Here is a 16613-nt window from a genome sequence, read left to right as displayed (position 1 = left end):
GGCATCCACTTCCCTCCTGTGCCCACCCCACCTGCTCAGCAGGCCTGGTCCCAGGACTGGGGAGGAGTGAGGTGGTGGCCTCCGTCCTGGGTCTGCTTTGCAGAGAGTAGCTCTGCTGTGTGTTGTGGAGTGGATGGTGACAAAACCCCCACCGCCTGTGAGGCCTCTGGCCTGCTGTGGAGAGAGACGGCAGACCGAGGCGGGGAGAGAGAACTCTGGCACTTGCACGCACTGGCAGGAGATGAACCCGGTAGAGTCGCCTCTATGTTCCTGTTTGTGGTGGAAACGTTGCCGACTTCTCTTATTGAAGAGCAGCTGGTGCCCGAGTCATTGCTCGTGGTGTTGATTGAGTTCCCTGCTGATTCGGATCCCCTGCCGTGTTGCTGGGGTTGGGGCTGGCTGGGGAGGCAGATGTGCCCTGCTCCCAAGGAACCCACCGTCTAGGAGGGCGGACGGGACACCCCTGGCTATCTGTGCGCTCAGGGGAACACAGTGGCAGCCGTGATGGAGAGAGGCAGGATCCTCCTCATCGAAACCACCTGGAACCCTCGCACTGGCCACAGGGGGAGGGTGGCCGCCAAGAGGGAAGGTCAGGCAGGGTTGGCTGAGGTGGGTGGGGTGGCAGGGTGGGATGGTGCTCCCTAAAGATCAACCATCCAAGCACGGGCCCCAGGTGGGCTTCAGGCCACCATGGGAGTCTCTGTTGGCCAGGGCAAGGGCAAGTAGAACAAGTCCTGGCAGTAGGACAGGAAGGTTCTACAATGAGGTGTGGCCTGGGCGCCCAGCTACAATGATTGGGGTGACTTGCCTGATCATGGGCAGCCATTGGTAGTTCATGAGCTTGCTCCGAGACACTGTTTAGGATGTGTCTGGAAGAGAGATTGTGACAGGAAATTGGTTTGACTGAAAAATTGAAATGCTGGCAGAGGAGCTGGAGAGGGGGAAACAGGTGAGAGAGACTGTGGAGGCTGACGTGGCCAGTCAGGGCGAGAGAGAGGGTGGCGGCCATGTTGGTGGGCACCCTCTGTCTGCGAGGAGATGGCTCTGCCACTGGCCTGAACTGGGGGAGCCAGGGGGAAGCACGTTTCTCACACCTGGGCATTGATTCAGGCGTTTCTGACAGTGGCCAGAAATCAGAAGATGCTGAAGAGCTGTCCCCAACCTTCGCTTTCCGGTGTCCCTCCCTGGAAGATGACTTTTATGGTTATGAAGCACCCTCATGGCCTTGGCTAGAAAATAGATCAGCCCCAGAGACAAAGGTGGAGCATTATCTGCTGCAAAATGGATTCTCTGAGGAAGAAAAGGGCTCTGAAGGTTGCAGAAACACCAGATTTCCTTTTGTGAAAGGATGACAAAGGCATAAAAGACCAACTGATTAGTTTTTCAGAGCTTTGTGTGCAGCCTTGTTAGGTAGGGCTCGTGGGAAGATGCTCGGTGGAGATTCCTGTCAGACGACAAAAGCCATGAAGAGTAATGGGCCTGCCAGGGGCTGAGGGAATTGAAATCGGCTATGGAAGCCCATTGATTGGAGTCCAGAATGCTGCCTCGGCGTCTCCTGGCCCTGGCCCGGGCTGCCTGGGCTCCCTGGGAAGAACTGGTTGGGTGGAAAACATTGGCCTTGACGCTTTCCTCCCCCCTGGGCCTGTGAGAGCACACGCCTTGCAGGGAGGGACCCTTCTCCAGGGCCACAGATGGCCTCTCACTGGGGAGGGGACGGGCTTCATCACACGCAAGCTCCCTGCTCGTCCTCCCACGGGGACGGAGGGCCCACCGTGGCGTCATGCCTCCATGAGTGTCGGCAGAGTCCCATTTTGGAAGCTGGGGCTGAAGTGAGGGCAGAGTGACTTTGACCAGGAATCACCACCCTAAAACGCTCTGTTCACTAGACCCGTGGTTCTCAACCAGGGTGATTTTGCCCCCCAGGGGACATTGGGCAACAGCTGGAGATATGTTTTGTTGTCATACTCGGGAAGGGGGAGATGCCACTGTGGCATCTCTTGGGTAGAGGCCAAGGATGCTCCTAACACCCTCCCCGTAGAGAATGATCTGGCCTCAAATGTCCGTAGCATGACGATTGTAAAACCCTGAACTGGAGTGTTTTAATGGCATGTCCCCAGTTACATTACCTGATGTGGGCCTGTCTCCCTCTCCCGACAGGAGACCATGATGGACCACGCCTTGCGCACTATCTCCTACATCGCTGACATCGGGAACATCGTGGTGCTGATGGCCAGACGCCGCATGCCCCGGTCAGCCTCTCAAGATTGCATCGAGACCACGCCCGGGGCCCAGGAGGGGAAGAAGCAGTACAAGATGATCTGCCACGTGTTCGAGTCGGAGGACGTAAGTAAACCCACGGCCTGACACTCTCCTCTGGGCAGGCCGCACCCCACACACCCCACCAGGCTCCAGGACCCCAGGCTCCGTGGAAAGCACCGTCAGGTGGAAACTCCCTGTGCCGTTTCTGCTTTTCTAATGGAATCAATGCTGCTTCTCATGCTCTTTGAGTTTGCAGAGATAGTAAGTACAGTTTGTTTCACTTGATGAAATAGATTCTTCTGGAGCTGTTTATAAATCAAGGCTTCATTAAATATACCAGGGGAGTTATCCATTTGAAGAAATCCTTTTACAAAACATTTTTCTCCTTTAGAATAAAGTTAATCTTTGTATAATTTTTTTCTGTTACTAAAATGCACATTTTGCACGCCAGGGTTTTGGGAAGAGAGGCTCACCTGCACCTGCGGCTTAGCTCTGCCTTCGGACGTGGCATTTCACGTCATAACAAGTTAAAAAATAATTCCGAAGTTTAGAATGCCAAAGACTCACTAAGAGATCATGAACCCTTGGGCTCCCTCCTTGAGTGGGAGGAGAGCACCTTTATGAGCCTGGAAGGGGAGAGAGGGAGTGGCCGGCGCCCAGGGGGAGCTGGGGAGAGGGACTGACCCCTCCAAGCCGATCTTCCCCAGGGCCCACCAGGGAGGCTTCGGCTCCCCACTCTTGTTGCTGTTGCCAGAGTAAATGTTTTTATGTGCTCTATGGCCAGTCGGCCAGGGCATTCTTGCTCACATAAGGACTTGAGAGTGTTTTAGGGACCTGGGCAGCAGGGAGGGGTCCTGCTATTTTCATGCCCCTGAAATATGGCATCGAAACTGAGTTTGAAGACAGGGTTCAAACCTGTGGGTGGGGGCAGTCATGTTCTTTCTAAGTTGAAGCCCACCTGAAATGCTTTGACACCATGGCAAATTCATAGGAGAGGACATTTAAATGATGATGTACACACATACCCTTTCCACCCTTAGAGACCCGTGGAAACCTGGACAGGCATTTGCGTGGGACAGCGGGATTGAGGATGTCTTAGAGACCTGGCTGGGGGGTGGGCTGCAAGTGCTGGGTGGTACGAGGCCCAGAGCAGGCCCAGGGGCAGAGGGTGGACAGCCAGTTGGTGTGAAAGTCGCCAAGGAGAAAGAGGAGCCTCCAAGGTGCCAACTGATATGGATGGGTGTGGCAGAGGGTTAAAGTCAGGGGCTGCCACTGTGGCCTTGATTTTCTCAATTCAGTAGGAGACAAGGCTGCGAGCACAGTTGCAGGGGTGGTACTGGGGCCCCAAGTGGTCCTTGAAGGAGCAAGGCAAGGACCTGCCGATGGAGTATGAGAGCCCCTGGGCAGCTCCCCAGAGAGGAGGATCTGGTGGAGGCTCCCTCCAGGTGGGCTACTGGGGTGAGTGCAGGGGCTGAGAGGACCGTGGAGTACCCAGAAGGACATAGAAGGTGGCCCTGCGGATGCAGTGGCCTGCTCTGTAGAATGGAGCTCAGCTGCCTGGGGCCTGCAGCCACCTGGTGAACATGCTGGGTACAGCAGTCCCTGCCCAGAGCCTACCAGCTGCACCTTCAGGAGGCCACCCCTGAGCACTGGCCAACCCCATGCCCAGCCCCAGTGGCACCCACCCGGCAACTGGGGCCTGGGCAGGGCTCCTGGCCTGACAGCAGAAGGGACTGGGAGCCCAGAGCGAGCCCTCCAGCCGGCCCCAGCGCTGGCAGGAGGAAGGCAGGATGCAGGGCGAGGGGAAGTGGGAGACAGCAACTGACAGCAAGACGTCAGTGGCTCTGGATTGTGCCCAAAGGAGGCACATGTTCCCGCAGGACCCAGATCCCTTGGGCTTCTTCCCAGGAGCCTCCATGGGGTGGAGGGATGATGTAGGCCAAGGGGAAGTTCTGGGAAGGTTCCAGAGAACCGAAGGTGGAGCCAAGAGTGGCGTGTAGTCCATGCTGGGCTTTAGGTCCAGTGGTGAAGAGGGATCCCATGCTCTCAGACCATCCTTCCCAGTAGGTGACCTCCGTCAGGTGGAGACAGAACCAGAGGCCTGGGGAACACTGTGTCCCCAAATCCTGAGATCCCAGTTGGGGTGGAGTAGGTCCCTGCCACCCTATCGCCCCCACTCCCTCCGCCCTTCCCAGAGGCCCTGCTGTCCCTGGGCTGTGCTGCCACCAGCCAGGCTCCCCACCAAGCCCCACCCATATCTGGGCAGGCGGTGCCACCTGGCAGTCCCCGGGCCCAGCTCCTCCAGCCAGGTCCACCCGCTGCCAAGATGCTGGGCATGGGAACAGGCAAGAGCATGGATGAGTGCTTCCTATTAACTGTTTCAGGCCGGGTGTGGGAGGGCGGTTCAGCCTGGAACCAGCAGCTGGGAAGGGCCCAGCCAGCTCTTGCATGTGCGTGTTCACTTGCACGTCACTAGCACGTCAGCCCCGCCACGTGTAGATGAGAAAGGAATTGAAGTCGAAGCCTCCTTTTCCCCTGTGCTTGGGTGCGTTGAGCCGAGGCTTGCTGGGGGTGCCCGTGCGGAACCCCCTTGGTGGCAGCTAGGGACAGGTGGGCAGCAGGGCGCAGGCCAGAGCTGGCCGCCTGCCCGTGCCCAGCGGTTCTGCCCTCCCCGCAGGCGCAGCTCATCGCGCAGTCCATCGGCCAGGCCTTCAGCGTGGCCTACCAGGAGTTCCTGCGGGCCAACGGCATCAACCCCGAGGACCTGAGCCAGAAGGAGTACAGCGACATCATCAACACCCAGGAGATGTACAACGACGACCTCATCCACTTCTCAAACTCGGAGAACTGCAAGGAGGTGAGGCCGCCGCCCGCCGGCTGTGGGGACGCCGCATGCCGCTGGCTTCTGCCCCCCAAGCCAGGCTCCTGCAGAGTGAGCCTGCCGGGGCCTCATGCACACGCAGGCCACTGCTGTCCCGCCAGCCCGGGCGTCCTGCTCCTGCCTTGCAGCCGAGCACTGGTGTGTGAAATGAGGTGTTTGTCACAAAGAAGCTGATTACAATCAATTTTCATGACCCTGAAAATGTGCCTTTCAGTGCTGTTACCATCAGCCTGTGCTCAGCACCCAGGAGACGGTTCTGAAAAGCACATGGCGTCTGTGAAGCAGGGGCCCTGGGTGCTCTGACAGGGGAGCAGGTCCCAGCATCTCCCCTCAGGGGTCTTTGTAAAATTCTTCCAGGACAGAGGAACAAATAGCCTGGGGATGACCCATTTACCTTGACTGTTTGTTGAATGACTGAATGATTCTGTCTGGTTGTACATCAGAGAGGGAATGTATGATCCTGGCCTCTTGCTGAATGCATGGCAGGCAGTTTTCTGAGACAGTGACCTTCGAGATGAAATAAAAGTAGAAGGACTTTTCTAGACAAGGCCGGGGGCAGGGTATGGGCTCTGGAGTCTGAGAACATTCCTCTGGCCTTCATGGGTTTGGCAGGGGGAGGGGGTTGGGGGGTGGAGAGCAGGAGCCAGGACACTGCAGCCATGCTGGGGGACTCCATGCTGGGCATGGGAGTGGATGGAGTCTGCCTCCAGGTTGCCAGGATTGCTCTGTGGGCCCCGGGAAGGCTTGGGAGCCAGCTTGGGGTGAGGCCGGGGGTTGGGCTGCAGGCTGAGCTGAGCTGGCCTTGGGTGCCAGGGCAGGGCGGGACCCACGGAGCCAGGGTTGAGCTCCCGCTTCCGTGGGTGCTTGGCAGAGGCCCCGCCCCCCACCGCGGGCCCCTCTCACGCTGCTGGTTCCCTCGCAGCTGCAGCTGGAGAAGCACAAGGGCGAGATCCTGGGCGTGGTGGTCGTGGAGTCGGGCTGGGGCTCCATCCTGCCCACGGTCATCCTGGCCAACATGATGAACGGTGGCCCGGCCGCACGCTCGGGGAAGCTGAGCATCGGGGACCAGATCATGTCCATCAATGGCACCAGCCTGGTGGGGCTGCCCCTCGCCACCTGCCAAGGCATCATCAAGGTGGGTGTGCTGCGCCCTCTGCTGGTGGTCACCCCAGCCCACCTCACTGTGTCCTCACCATGCTGTCATTCCCACTTGACCCATGAGAGACCCACCTGGGGCCTGGTTGGTGACAGAGTCAAAATTTAAACCCAAGACTGTACCACATGGCTGAGACCAGAGGAGGACCCAGGCTGCTCCGGGCTTCTCACTTAGCTCAGGGTTGGGCCACGATGGCCCCGGCAAGGGGCTGAGGACCGGTGGGACTTTCTCAGGTTAGCACTGAAAGTCCCACTTCCACGAAGCCGCTTCAGTCCTGGCAGACTGGAGGGCTGGTCACCCTACCTGGATCGAGTGCTGGGACTCAGGTTGCTTTAAGTGAGGGAGGCCACCCTGACTGTCTGACCCGTGAGCTTGCAGCTTTGGGAGGTGCTATGCTGCCTGTCCCAGGAGGGGGTCAGGCAGAGGGGTCACAGCAGGTGGGGTGAGGGCAGTCACACCTGGCCATGCCAGGGGGAGCAGTCTCCAGACATCAGGCTCTCCCTGTTGGTCCTGATGGCTCCTGTGACCCATCTGTGGTCCCCTCCCCAGCCCACTGTGGTTTTGGTGCTGGAGGAAGCACCTCCCTCCCCCCTTATTTGGCCTGAGAGAGGAAGGGCATCCGCAGCCCAGAACATCCCATGAACCGGCTCCCAGGGGCTCTGACGGGCTGTGTGTGGGGGCGGGGTGACCCCCATTTCCAGGCAGCATCCACGGTGTCAGGCGGGGCTTGAGCCTGCCAGAGGGGTGAGCTGCGAGCTGCAGCCGTGCCGAGGCTTGGGCTCCTCCCCTGCCTGCTCACCCCAGCCTCACCCCAGAACTGGGGCCTAGGGTGTCTGCTGACAGTGGCACCCCTGGCTCCAGGCTGGCCTGTCTTGGTGCAGGCACCGAGCTGCCTACGTCCTGCCCACTCACTGAGTTCCACTGGGCCTGTCACTGCCTGCCCTGTGGGGGAGTCATCATTGGAGGGCGTTTGGTTTTGAGGAAGGTGTCCCCACGTCCTTCCGTAGGACGTTATCCTGCATTCAGCATGATGCCAGCCCCTCCCTCAAACTCGTGAGGGGGACCCCAGTGCCAGGTGCATTGGTTCTTCTCTGTGACACTTGGAGCCCGGCTTCTGGCCCCGGGAGTGGGTAGTTGTTGCCCAGGGCAGGGTGTCCCAGAGCATGGTGGGCCACAGCACACGCCGCCTCCCTGGATACCCAGCAGCCCTCGTAAGTGTCAGGGTGATGCTCATCCCTCTGCACAGAGAGGACAGTGTGGCCGAGAGGTGATGCCTGTCTCACCAGGGCACGGTCCCGCTGCACCCAGGCTCCGTCATGCCCGCCTGACTCATCCTCAGCTGGGCCTGTGAGGGCTGCTCGCAGGCGACGTCCAAGACTCAGCCTGTGACTCCTGTCCCCATGCTCTGCAGGGCCTGAAGAACCAGACGCAGGTGAAGCTCAATATCGTCAGCTGTCCCCCAGTCACCACTGTCCTCATCAAGCGGCCAGACCTCAAGTACCAGCTGGGCTTCAGCGTGCAGAATGGAATCGTGAGTCCATCCTCCCCGCCCTGGACCGCCTCCGCCGAGGGGAGGGTCTGGGTCCAGGAAGCAGCTCCTGTCTGGTGGGCAGGACCTGGCAGTGGGCACAGCTGCCAGCAGCCAGGCCAACAGGGTAGGAGCTTTCAGCGGCTCCCTGAGCAGGTCCTGGGTGGAAAGGGAGGGCCAGGGTGTGGCCATGGATTGGGTCCCCCAAGCCCTGCCCAGGCACCCTTGTCCCCATGGTGGCTGTCCCTTGCCTTGGAGTGGGGGTTGGCAGGCTTTGCCTGCCACTGTAGCTTGGACACACAACCAGTCGTGGCATCAGACTCACTGTGCTCAGCAAACTCATTCACTCACTGGTTCATTCATTTACTCACAGGTACTAAGGAGACTGGAGGGCTCCATGGAGGAGGTGGGCTGGGCTTGAGTGAGTGCTGGTCTGCCCAAAAATCCGTGCCTGTTCCCCAGGCCGGAGTTCTTCAGTGCAGAGTTCCCACCCTCCTTTAACCTGCGTCTGGCTGGTGTGAGCTCCGTGTCCTAGGTTTTTCCTCCTGCAAAGGTCCCAGAGGGCAGAGATGTGGCCACTAAATGAGTACAAAAAGGAAAGGGCGAGCAATACCCAAATTGTTTAAACCAGCCCTGAGTATGAAGGAGGCAAGGGGGAGAGATTGTGGGATGGGTTGGGAGTGGTGTGGAGGTGAGGGGGGAAGGTGTGTGTGCTCAGCCACAATGGAAAGGCAATGGGAGAACATTCTAGAAAGACAACTACAAATGAGACAAAATTTTCCCGATTGTCATCTGGCAAAGCAGTGTGGTACACAGGTCCTGGGTCGCGTCCCAGGGCTTGGGCTTAAGGCCCCATTGCTGTCCCTTCTGTGTTAGGGCACATTTGCTGCTGTAGCAAACATTCCCCGATGTCTGAATGCTGAGAGGTTATTTCTCACACATGCCACAGTCTAATTTGGGGTGTGGGGTGTCTTGCTCCACAAGCCACTCAGGGACCCAGGCTCTGCCCTCGCTGGGTTTGGAGGCCTGTGCCGGGTGCTGTGTGTGTGGCTGGCACTGAGGAAGACACAGACGGCTTAGAAGACCTCACAGAGGTTTTTGGGGCCAGGGCCAGAAGTGGCCCTTTGTCATTTCTGCCCACGTTCCCCTAGCCAAGCAGCTCAGTCACACACCCCACAAAACACAGGAGTCTGGGGAAGGGGTTCAGCTAGTGCCCAGGACCAAGAGGAACAAGGGCATCTAGCCAGTGTTGGCCACACCTTCCTGGCTGTGTGACCCTGGGCAAGTCACTTAACCTTACCGGGTTCCCCTCAAAAGGTTGTCGTGAAGATTGAGACAATCCGTACAGCATACCAAGATGTCCAAGGAGGGCCCGCTGGTCCTGCGCTCTGTGCCAAGGAGGAAGGCCCCATGGCACCTGAACCCACACACTGGTGCCCAGACAAGCTGTCTGCGTCCCACTGGGATTTCTGTCCGGGCAGATGGCTGCTCTGGCCTGGTCCCACCCTGCTGGGCTGCTCTGCACACACGTGACCTGGGCATAAGCAGCCACCCCACTAATTTAGGGGCTCTGCAGGGAATGTGCTGGGGCCCATGTCTGCAGCCACCATGAGTCGGGCTGGGAGGGCCTTCTGAGCTGCCCCCGACAGTGACCTGTCACCAGGGCCTGTGTGCCTCCCACCCTGGCCCCAGGTCAGGACTGACTCAGTGACCCTACAGCCCCTCGAGGAGCCCTGCCCCCGAGTGTCTCTGCCTGGGCGTCCCCAGGGCTGCCCCTGCCCTGCTAAGCAGCCTTGTGACCACACCGCCTTTCCCTCCGGGGTGGTCTGGGGAGCTGGTGGTCCTGCTCCTGTACCCCGACCCAGTGAGGGGGCAGGCGGGCCTGGGTGGGTGGTCTCTGCTGTAAAATTCTGCTCATTGATGGCTCCGTCACACTGAGCCCTGCAGGAGGGGCTGGCTTTGCATGCCTTGTGGTGGCCCAAGGCCTGCCTGTTCTTGGGGCCTTCGAGCACAGCCCTGCCCAGGATAGGCCTGACACCCCTTGTCTTCCCCCCTCCCGCAAACTACAACCCTAGGAGGAGTGTGGGGACTAATGAGGAAGCTGGGGCACAGAGAGGTTTAGTGACCTGCCCCAGGTCACACAGCAGTAAGCCATGCAGAGGACTGGTGGGGAAGTGGGTCGAGGAAAAGAGACAAGGAAAGGGAGGTGCTCTGGCTTGTGTTTTGTGGGGGCTAAATTAAGGCAAGTGGGAAAGGAAGGGGGTGCCAGCTGAGAGAAGCTGTGAGGTGTGGGGGCGCAGGGCGGTGAGCCTGCCTCCCAGGGACCAGGACAGTGAGTGGGATGGGGGGCGGGGGCACAGCCTGGGGAGAGGCCAGGTGGCAGAGACAGGGCGCTCTCCCTTCTGGGGGGTGCGGGAGGCTGAGGCAGCGGGGCGGGCAGGGGCTTCTCAGAATGTTGGGGGCAGGTTCAGGGTGCAGCAGACCTAGGCTGTGCAGGGCCTGGAGCTGGGCTGATGCCCAGCTCTGAAGACACAATCGCCAGGGCGGCCAGACGCGGGAGACTCCGACGCCATCCGTTTCTCGGCGCCTCTGCCCCAGGGCTGGACTCTGAGTTCCAGGCAACGATGAGGACCCAGCCAGTGTGTCTGTGAACTCGAGGGGTGGCCTGCGGCACCACGGTGGGCGAGGAGGGTCCTCAGACCCAGCCCTGCCCGCTAACGAGCCGTGGTCCCGACTCTGCATTTGGGACGGGGTCAGATTTCCTCAAAGGCCCGTGCTCACGGCTGCGACGGGGGCTGGCCGCCGAGAGGTGGGGCGCATGGTGGCTCCCAGGGGCTTCCTTCTGGTACGTGGCAGCTCCCCCTGAGTGTGCCAGGGAGGGTTTTACACGAAGCAAATGAATCTGCATGGGTTTGTCCTTATTATAGTCAGTCTCCCCAGTGACCCAGAAAATGGCATGCAGGTGGCTGAACAAATCAGTCATAATCTCTGCCTGGCTCTGCATCCTGGCAAGAAACGCTGGGGCTTTCAAGTCACCAGATGCTGTCCCCGTCCTCTGCGCCTGCCCCTGTGAGTTCTGCAGCAACTGCCACCTCTGCCGGGCAGCTGCCGCACGGCCCCGGGCCGTGTCTATCCATCTGCTGGGCCGAGGAGCACCACGGGCCCCACCACTCAGCTGGGACCTCCAGGGAGGGACGATCCTGGGAGAACATTCAGGAGGTCTGAGGCACAGGCCACCCCAGTGCAAGTCCCCACAGTGTGCTCAGGATGGGACTGGTGGCCCCAAGGCCCCTGAACCTCAGCTTTTCAGCCCACCTGGCCTCGCACCCGGGCCTCCTGCTGCCCCCAGGCCCCAGCACCCGCCGTTCTACTTTCTGTCTCTATGAGTCTGACTGCTTTGGGGACCTAGCATAAGTGGAACCATTCGGTGCTTGTCCCTTAGTAACTGGTTTATTTCACTCAGCATAACGTCCTCAAGGTCCCTCCATGTTGTAGCCTGTGTCAGAATCTCTGAGGGGCTGAAGACTGTTCCACTGTATACAGACCACATTGTGTTTATCCACCATCCATCAGTGGACACTTGGGTTGCTGCCACCTCCTGGCTGCTGTGACCATGAGCATGCGGAGTGTCTTTTTCCAGTCTGTCTAGTTTCACTGCCACAGGTGCTTCCACCCTCTCCGGTCCATCTGTCTGGGGTCAGTTCTAGGAACCTGGAAATGGAAGCCCCCCATGGGCAAACCCACCCTGCAGACCTAGGGCAGCCCTAGTCCAGTTAGGGGGTGGCATTGTCTGCCACTATGTCACAGGTGAGGACTGAGGAACAGGGTGGTGAAGTAACTTGCCCTGAGTCTCCCAGCTGGGAGGTGGCGGAGCCAGGATGGACCTGAGGCCTGCTGGCCAGGGGGACACACTCACTGCCCCTCACCAGACACTTTGCACGGTGCCAACGTGTCAGGGAGGGCGTACGTGTGGATTGGGGGCATTTGTGACCAGTGCAGAGGCTGATTTGTATCTAGGGCCCAGGACGTCAATAACCCAGCAATGGAAGTGCACACAAGGTGCTGGTCGCGGCTTCAGCGGTGGCCCGGCAGCCAGTGTCGCTGCTGAGCCCGCAGGGAGCACCGTGCCCACCCATGACCGTGGTTCCCCCGAGTCTCCTCATCTGAGAAGAGGTTTGCACACATCTGAGCGAGTTTTGCACAAGTGCCTTTTCCATTTTCAGCCTCATTAGACCCCGAGTGCAATGCATCAGTTTGCAGACAGGCCTAGATGATCCAATCGACACTCCTCCCAAAAGGATCCTGCTCTCTCTTCCCACAATGCCTTTAAGAAATCCTTCCTCCCGAGAAGCACACCCACGCGCTTACAACGTGCCACCATGCAATGCTTGCTGGATGTGCCTCAGCTTGGCCCCTCAGCACCTCCTGCCTCTGCCCCCTGCCAGCCTGTCCCCGGATACCCCGGGGGTCTGAGCCCATCCTCCCAGCAGCGCCCTCTAACGGCACCAACGCACTTTCACCCCCTGCCCTCCTTTCCCTCCTGTGTCCTCTTTTCTTAAATCTCCAACACTAGGAAGACAGCAGCCATCAGGGATGTGATCAAAATAGCACTTTCTCAGGATCATCCTAGTTCCTGGCCAGGCTGGAGAAGTGAGCCCAGCCACCCTGAAGCACCTCCTTCTGGATCTTCAAAGAACCAATAATGTTTGACACAAAATGTCCTTAAGTCACTTGGGGAAAAAAGAATAAAAGTGAATCCTGAATGCCTGTGTAGATGGAATATTTGGCAATCAGGTGAGCAGAGCCTTCCTGTGACAGAACAGGTGGACAACAGCGGCCAGGGGACAGGCTGCCTCTCTTTCTCTGCCCAGCCCCCGGCCAAGCCTGTTGGGCCAAGTCCTGGCTTCTGGTTCGGTAACCAGGCCCTGCTGCAGAAGTCCAGGTGGCCGGGCGGCAGTGGCCGCGGCTGTGGCAGGAGTGCGCACCTGTGTCTCCAGCCAAACCAGAGCATCTCCTTCTAGAAAGGGAGGGACGCTGAGTGCTGGGTGGCAGCTACCATGCCAGGACCCACACACATGTGGTCAGTTTGGAAAAGCCTGTGGAGTTTGTGACAAGGCAAAACTCACAAAATAAACGACAGACGGGAGTCCTGTGGGTGGTGGACTTCTAAGCCTGTCTCAGCCTTAAGAGATGCTGTGCCTGGCGCTGAGGGAGAGCGGGGGCAGGCAGGGCCCAGTCCCATCGGAAGGTGGTTCGACCTCCAGTGGGCCCCGGGGAGTCAGGGCCCCGCTGAGGGGACAGGTGGGGGTGAAAGGGGAGGGCGTTCACTTCAGGGCACCCAGAAGAGCCCGTGTAAGCTAGAGCTTTTCCATGGGGACAGGGACAGCCACATGGGCGAGAGAGGCCCGCCTCGCTGCCTGGGCTCTCCTACCACTCACACCTGTGCCGACCTTTAGCGTGACCAGAGTCACCCTTCCTGACCCAGGGTCATGGTCCCTGCCGGTTAAAGTGTAAGAACCCCTAAGGAGTCACAGAAACACTAGTGAGATAGTAGCTGGACTGCCAGTATCCTCCGATTGAGGAACCCTAAGGACAGAAGGCCACTGTGAATTCGTTGAGGCTCTAGGTGACTCTGAGTGGGTCGCGGGGCCCTCCGGGACAGGCTCCCGCCAGCCTGAGCCCCCCTGCCCAGCTCGGAGCTCCTCTTCCTCATCCTCAAAGCAGCTGATGTGGTGCAGCCCTGGGCAGTGATGCTGCCTGGTCATGGGGGACAAGAGAGATCCCCAGGTGTGGGTGTGGCTGCTCTCGGAACGCCTCACTCCAGTCTGCCCAGCTGCCTGCCTGTCTGCCCAGCTCTTCCCTGCTGCATCAGTGGCCGATATCCCCTGACCCCTTGGAAGCAGCTGGCAGTAGGTGGAGGCTGGTCCTTCCCTGTCCCCCTCACTGCATCTCCAGCTGGGGCTGAAGGGGTGTGGTGGCCCCGGGACCTCAGCCTCTCCTCCTGCCGAGGTGCCTTCCTTTCCATGCCTTTGGTGGGTACTGCCAGGCCCAGAGGTGTTCCCGGGAGCCTCTCCAGGGCCGTCGGGTGCAGCTCTGCCCCCCTTGTCTCCGTGAGCCCCAGGCCTCTCCCCCCGGAGTCTGCTGTCCTCTCCCCAGTGTCTGCAAGGACGTTCACATTTCTAATGCCTTGACTTGCAGTGAATTTGCAAGCGGTGGAGACAAACTTAGGGGCATCCCTGTCACTTTCCCAGACTCTCTCCATTTGTCAGCTCACGAGACCAACACCTCGCTCCTCCCCGAGGTGGGAAAGGGTGACTGTCTCCTCTTGGAACAGGAGCAGCTTGCGGCTGGCAGGGAATTGTCTGGAATGTGCACTAACCGTGCACATCACCCACCCTCTGCCCCCACCAACGCCAGGAGCAAAGGCTCTGGCATGGCGTGGGGAGGACAGATTCCACCACGGGGGTCCAAGGGCATGGACGGTTCCCCACACACCTCAGCTTTGACCCTCCCCTTTTTAAACAAAACAAAACATATTCCAAATCCAAATCTCCATGAGTCAACAAATTGCATGTAGGAGCTGTCATCACACAGGGCTTTCCCCTCTGCGGGTCCCTCCTTTGGGGACCCCGTGGAGCGCCTGGCATGAACGTGTATGCTGACCTGCCTGCGTCTGCTTAGATCTGCAGCCTCATGCGAGGGGGCATTGCCGAGCGAGGGGGCGTCCGTGTCGGCCACCGCATCATCGAGATCAACGGGCAGAGCGTGGTGGCCACAGCCCACGAGAAGATTGTCCAAGCTCTGTCCAACTCGGTCGGGGAGGTAAGATCATGTCGGTCCCTGCCCTGCTGCCCCTGCCACTTTCCTGAAGCCAGGACGTGAGGCTAGGGGCGTCCCCCCCTGAGCTTTCTCCATGACCGTGAAGCCCCATGGGGGCACATGATGTGCTCAGGAAAGCCTTTGGCCCCCACCCAGGGAAAACCCACCCTTCCTAGGCGAGCCTGGCCTGAGGACCTTGGGTGCACCCTGCTTGCTGGGTCCTCTGTGCTCCCATCATGCCCTGTGAGCCTTCCCTCTCCTCGGGAAAAGCAGTGGGGAGAGGGAGGAGCTGAAATCCAAGCTGATTAAAGGGCTCCTGGTGGGGCAGGTGGGAGGACTTATCTGCAGGCAGGGGGCACCTGTGTGGGTGTCGGACCAGAGCCTGCTCCTGCTTGGCCCCGGGAGCATTGCACCCCACTGGGCACCCAGAGGGACGTCCAGCAGCACCTCTGGCATGGAAGTAGACTGCTCAGGGCACAGGCTCTCTAGAGGAGTGGGCACCGCTGGCCCCGGGGCCAAAGCACAGAGCCCACCGTCACTTTGCTTCCAGAGCTTTAGTGTCCTCCTACCAGGACATGCCTCCTCCCAGTGCCCCCAAAGAAGGATTATGGGGTAGGCACGCCCCACGTTGGTGTCCCTGGGGAGCGGTTGCAAGCTTTGCTTGTATACCCAGACCCTTTGGAGCCAGGGCCTAAAGGGTCATTAGCTAACTGATCCCCAGAGGATGGGGGACCTGAGCCACCCTGACCCCCTGCAAGCCAGTCCCCAGCCCACTTGCTTTAGCTGCGGTTCTATGAGAAGGGGTGTGTGTCTCTGCCCCCCGCCCACTGCTTCCACCTAACTGAAGCAAAGCACACACCTTGCAGGGTCTTCGGAGGCCAGGGCACCCCTGGCTTGCCCCAGCCAGTGGGCAAACTGTTGTCCCCATTAAAAGCCCAACTTCTCACCCCCGACCCCTGTTAACTTGACTGAAAGCGAAACTAGCACTCACCCGTGTAGAAGCCTCTAAAGACGGGGTGTGGACGTGAGTTGCAGTCTGCAACGTCCGGGAAGGCATTCTAGGTCACCATCGGCGTCCTTTTGCCTTCACTCTAAAGACTGGCATTTCCCACAGGAAACGCGGGGTTTTCACAGCTGTTGCTTGTTTGCACTTGATTGCACGGAGGGGCGGGCGGGAGAGCGGCTCAGCCCCCTGTCTCTGTTGGCAGATTCACATGAAGACCATGCCCGCCGCCATGTTCAGGCTCCTCACGGGCCAGGAGACCCCGCTGTACATCTAGGCCACCAGCCTGGCCGCACCGTGGACCTGGATGCCAGGCCGGCCTGCCTGGGCCCAGGGGAGCCGGAGCCAGACCCGGGCCGAGGACCTGACCCCCGACCCCACAGCCCAGCAGGGACACTGGCTCCCCGAAGGTCGTGCCCTCGCCACCCACTTTTTTTTTTATTTTGCCAAAAAGGAGTATATCTTTATCAAAGGAGAGTCACAGGAACAAACCTTTGTAAAACAGTCAAGTATTTTGCCACGTCCTGAACCCTTTTCTCACCTCGACTCACCGAGGGTGTGTCCCGGTCCCTGTGTGTGGTGTGGAGTGTGTGTCTTTCCTCCCTGAAGCTGTAGAGAGTGAACGCGGGTGCCTGCCGTGTGGCCTGAACGGAGGCCTCCGAGGGCTGCGTCCCTGGGCAGGCCAACGGCCACCCCTCCGCCCCCTGGGCTGGGACATCTGAGTCCTGGGGGGGGCCTTGACAGTCCCCAACGGCTGCCTTCGCCGCTGCTTCTGCAGGAATGTGGCAGCCCAGTTCCCAGGATGTGACTTGTAATGAAAGTTTGGGGGACATGTGATTGATTGTAAATAAAGGATGATGGCCACAACGTCAAAACTCCATATTTATTTAGATATGCTGCCGTTTGGACTTTTATTTTGGCAAGCCGTCATTCCGACGTTAGGGTCTTCCCATGGTGACCCGGGACC

General features: G+C 59.4%; 1 protein-coding gene across 3 annotated transcripts in view; it reads left to right on the top strand.

Moving 5' to 3' along the window:
* The window catches only part of APBA2 (amyloid beta precursor protein binding family A member 2), a 55857-nt gene extending 39934 nt beyond the window's left edge, over nt 1–15923 (top strand). For 2 of the 3 annotated variants that reach the window (XM_069465809.1, XM_069465808.1), the window contains 6 exons: nt 2158–2343; nt 4937–5116; nt 6063–6275; nt 7708–7827; nt 14506–14646; nt 15852–15923. In XM_069465809.1, coding sequence (XP_069321910.1) covers nt 2158–2343; nt 4937–5116; nt 6063–6275; nt 7708–7827; nt 14506–14646; nt 15852–15923 — 912 coding nt within the window. Of the gene's footprint in view, nt 1–2157; nt 2344–4936; nt 5117–6062; nt 6276–7707; nt 7828–8384; nt 8451–14505; nt 14647–15851 lie in introns of those variants that run through there. The other variant, XM_069465810.1, reaches the window with a different exon arrangement.
* The last annotated feature ends 690 nt before the right edge of the window (nt 15924–16613 follow it).

Source organism: Eulemur rufifrons, chromosome 3 (assembly GCF_041146395.1).
Source record: "Eulemur rufifrons isolate Redbay chromosome 3, OSU_ERuf_1, whole genome shotgun sequence".
NCBI lineage: Eukaryota > Metazoa > Chordata > Mammalia > Primates > Lemuridae > Eulemur > Eulemur rufifrons.
Note: the sequence above shows the minus strand (reverse complement) of the source record. Positions and strands in the feature narration are given on the sequence as shown.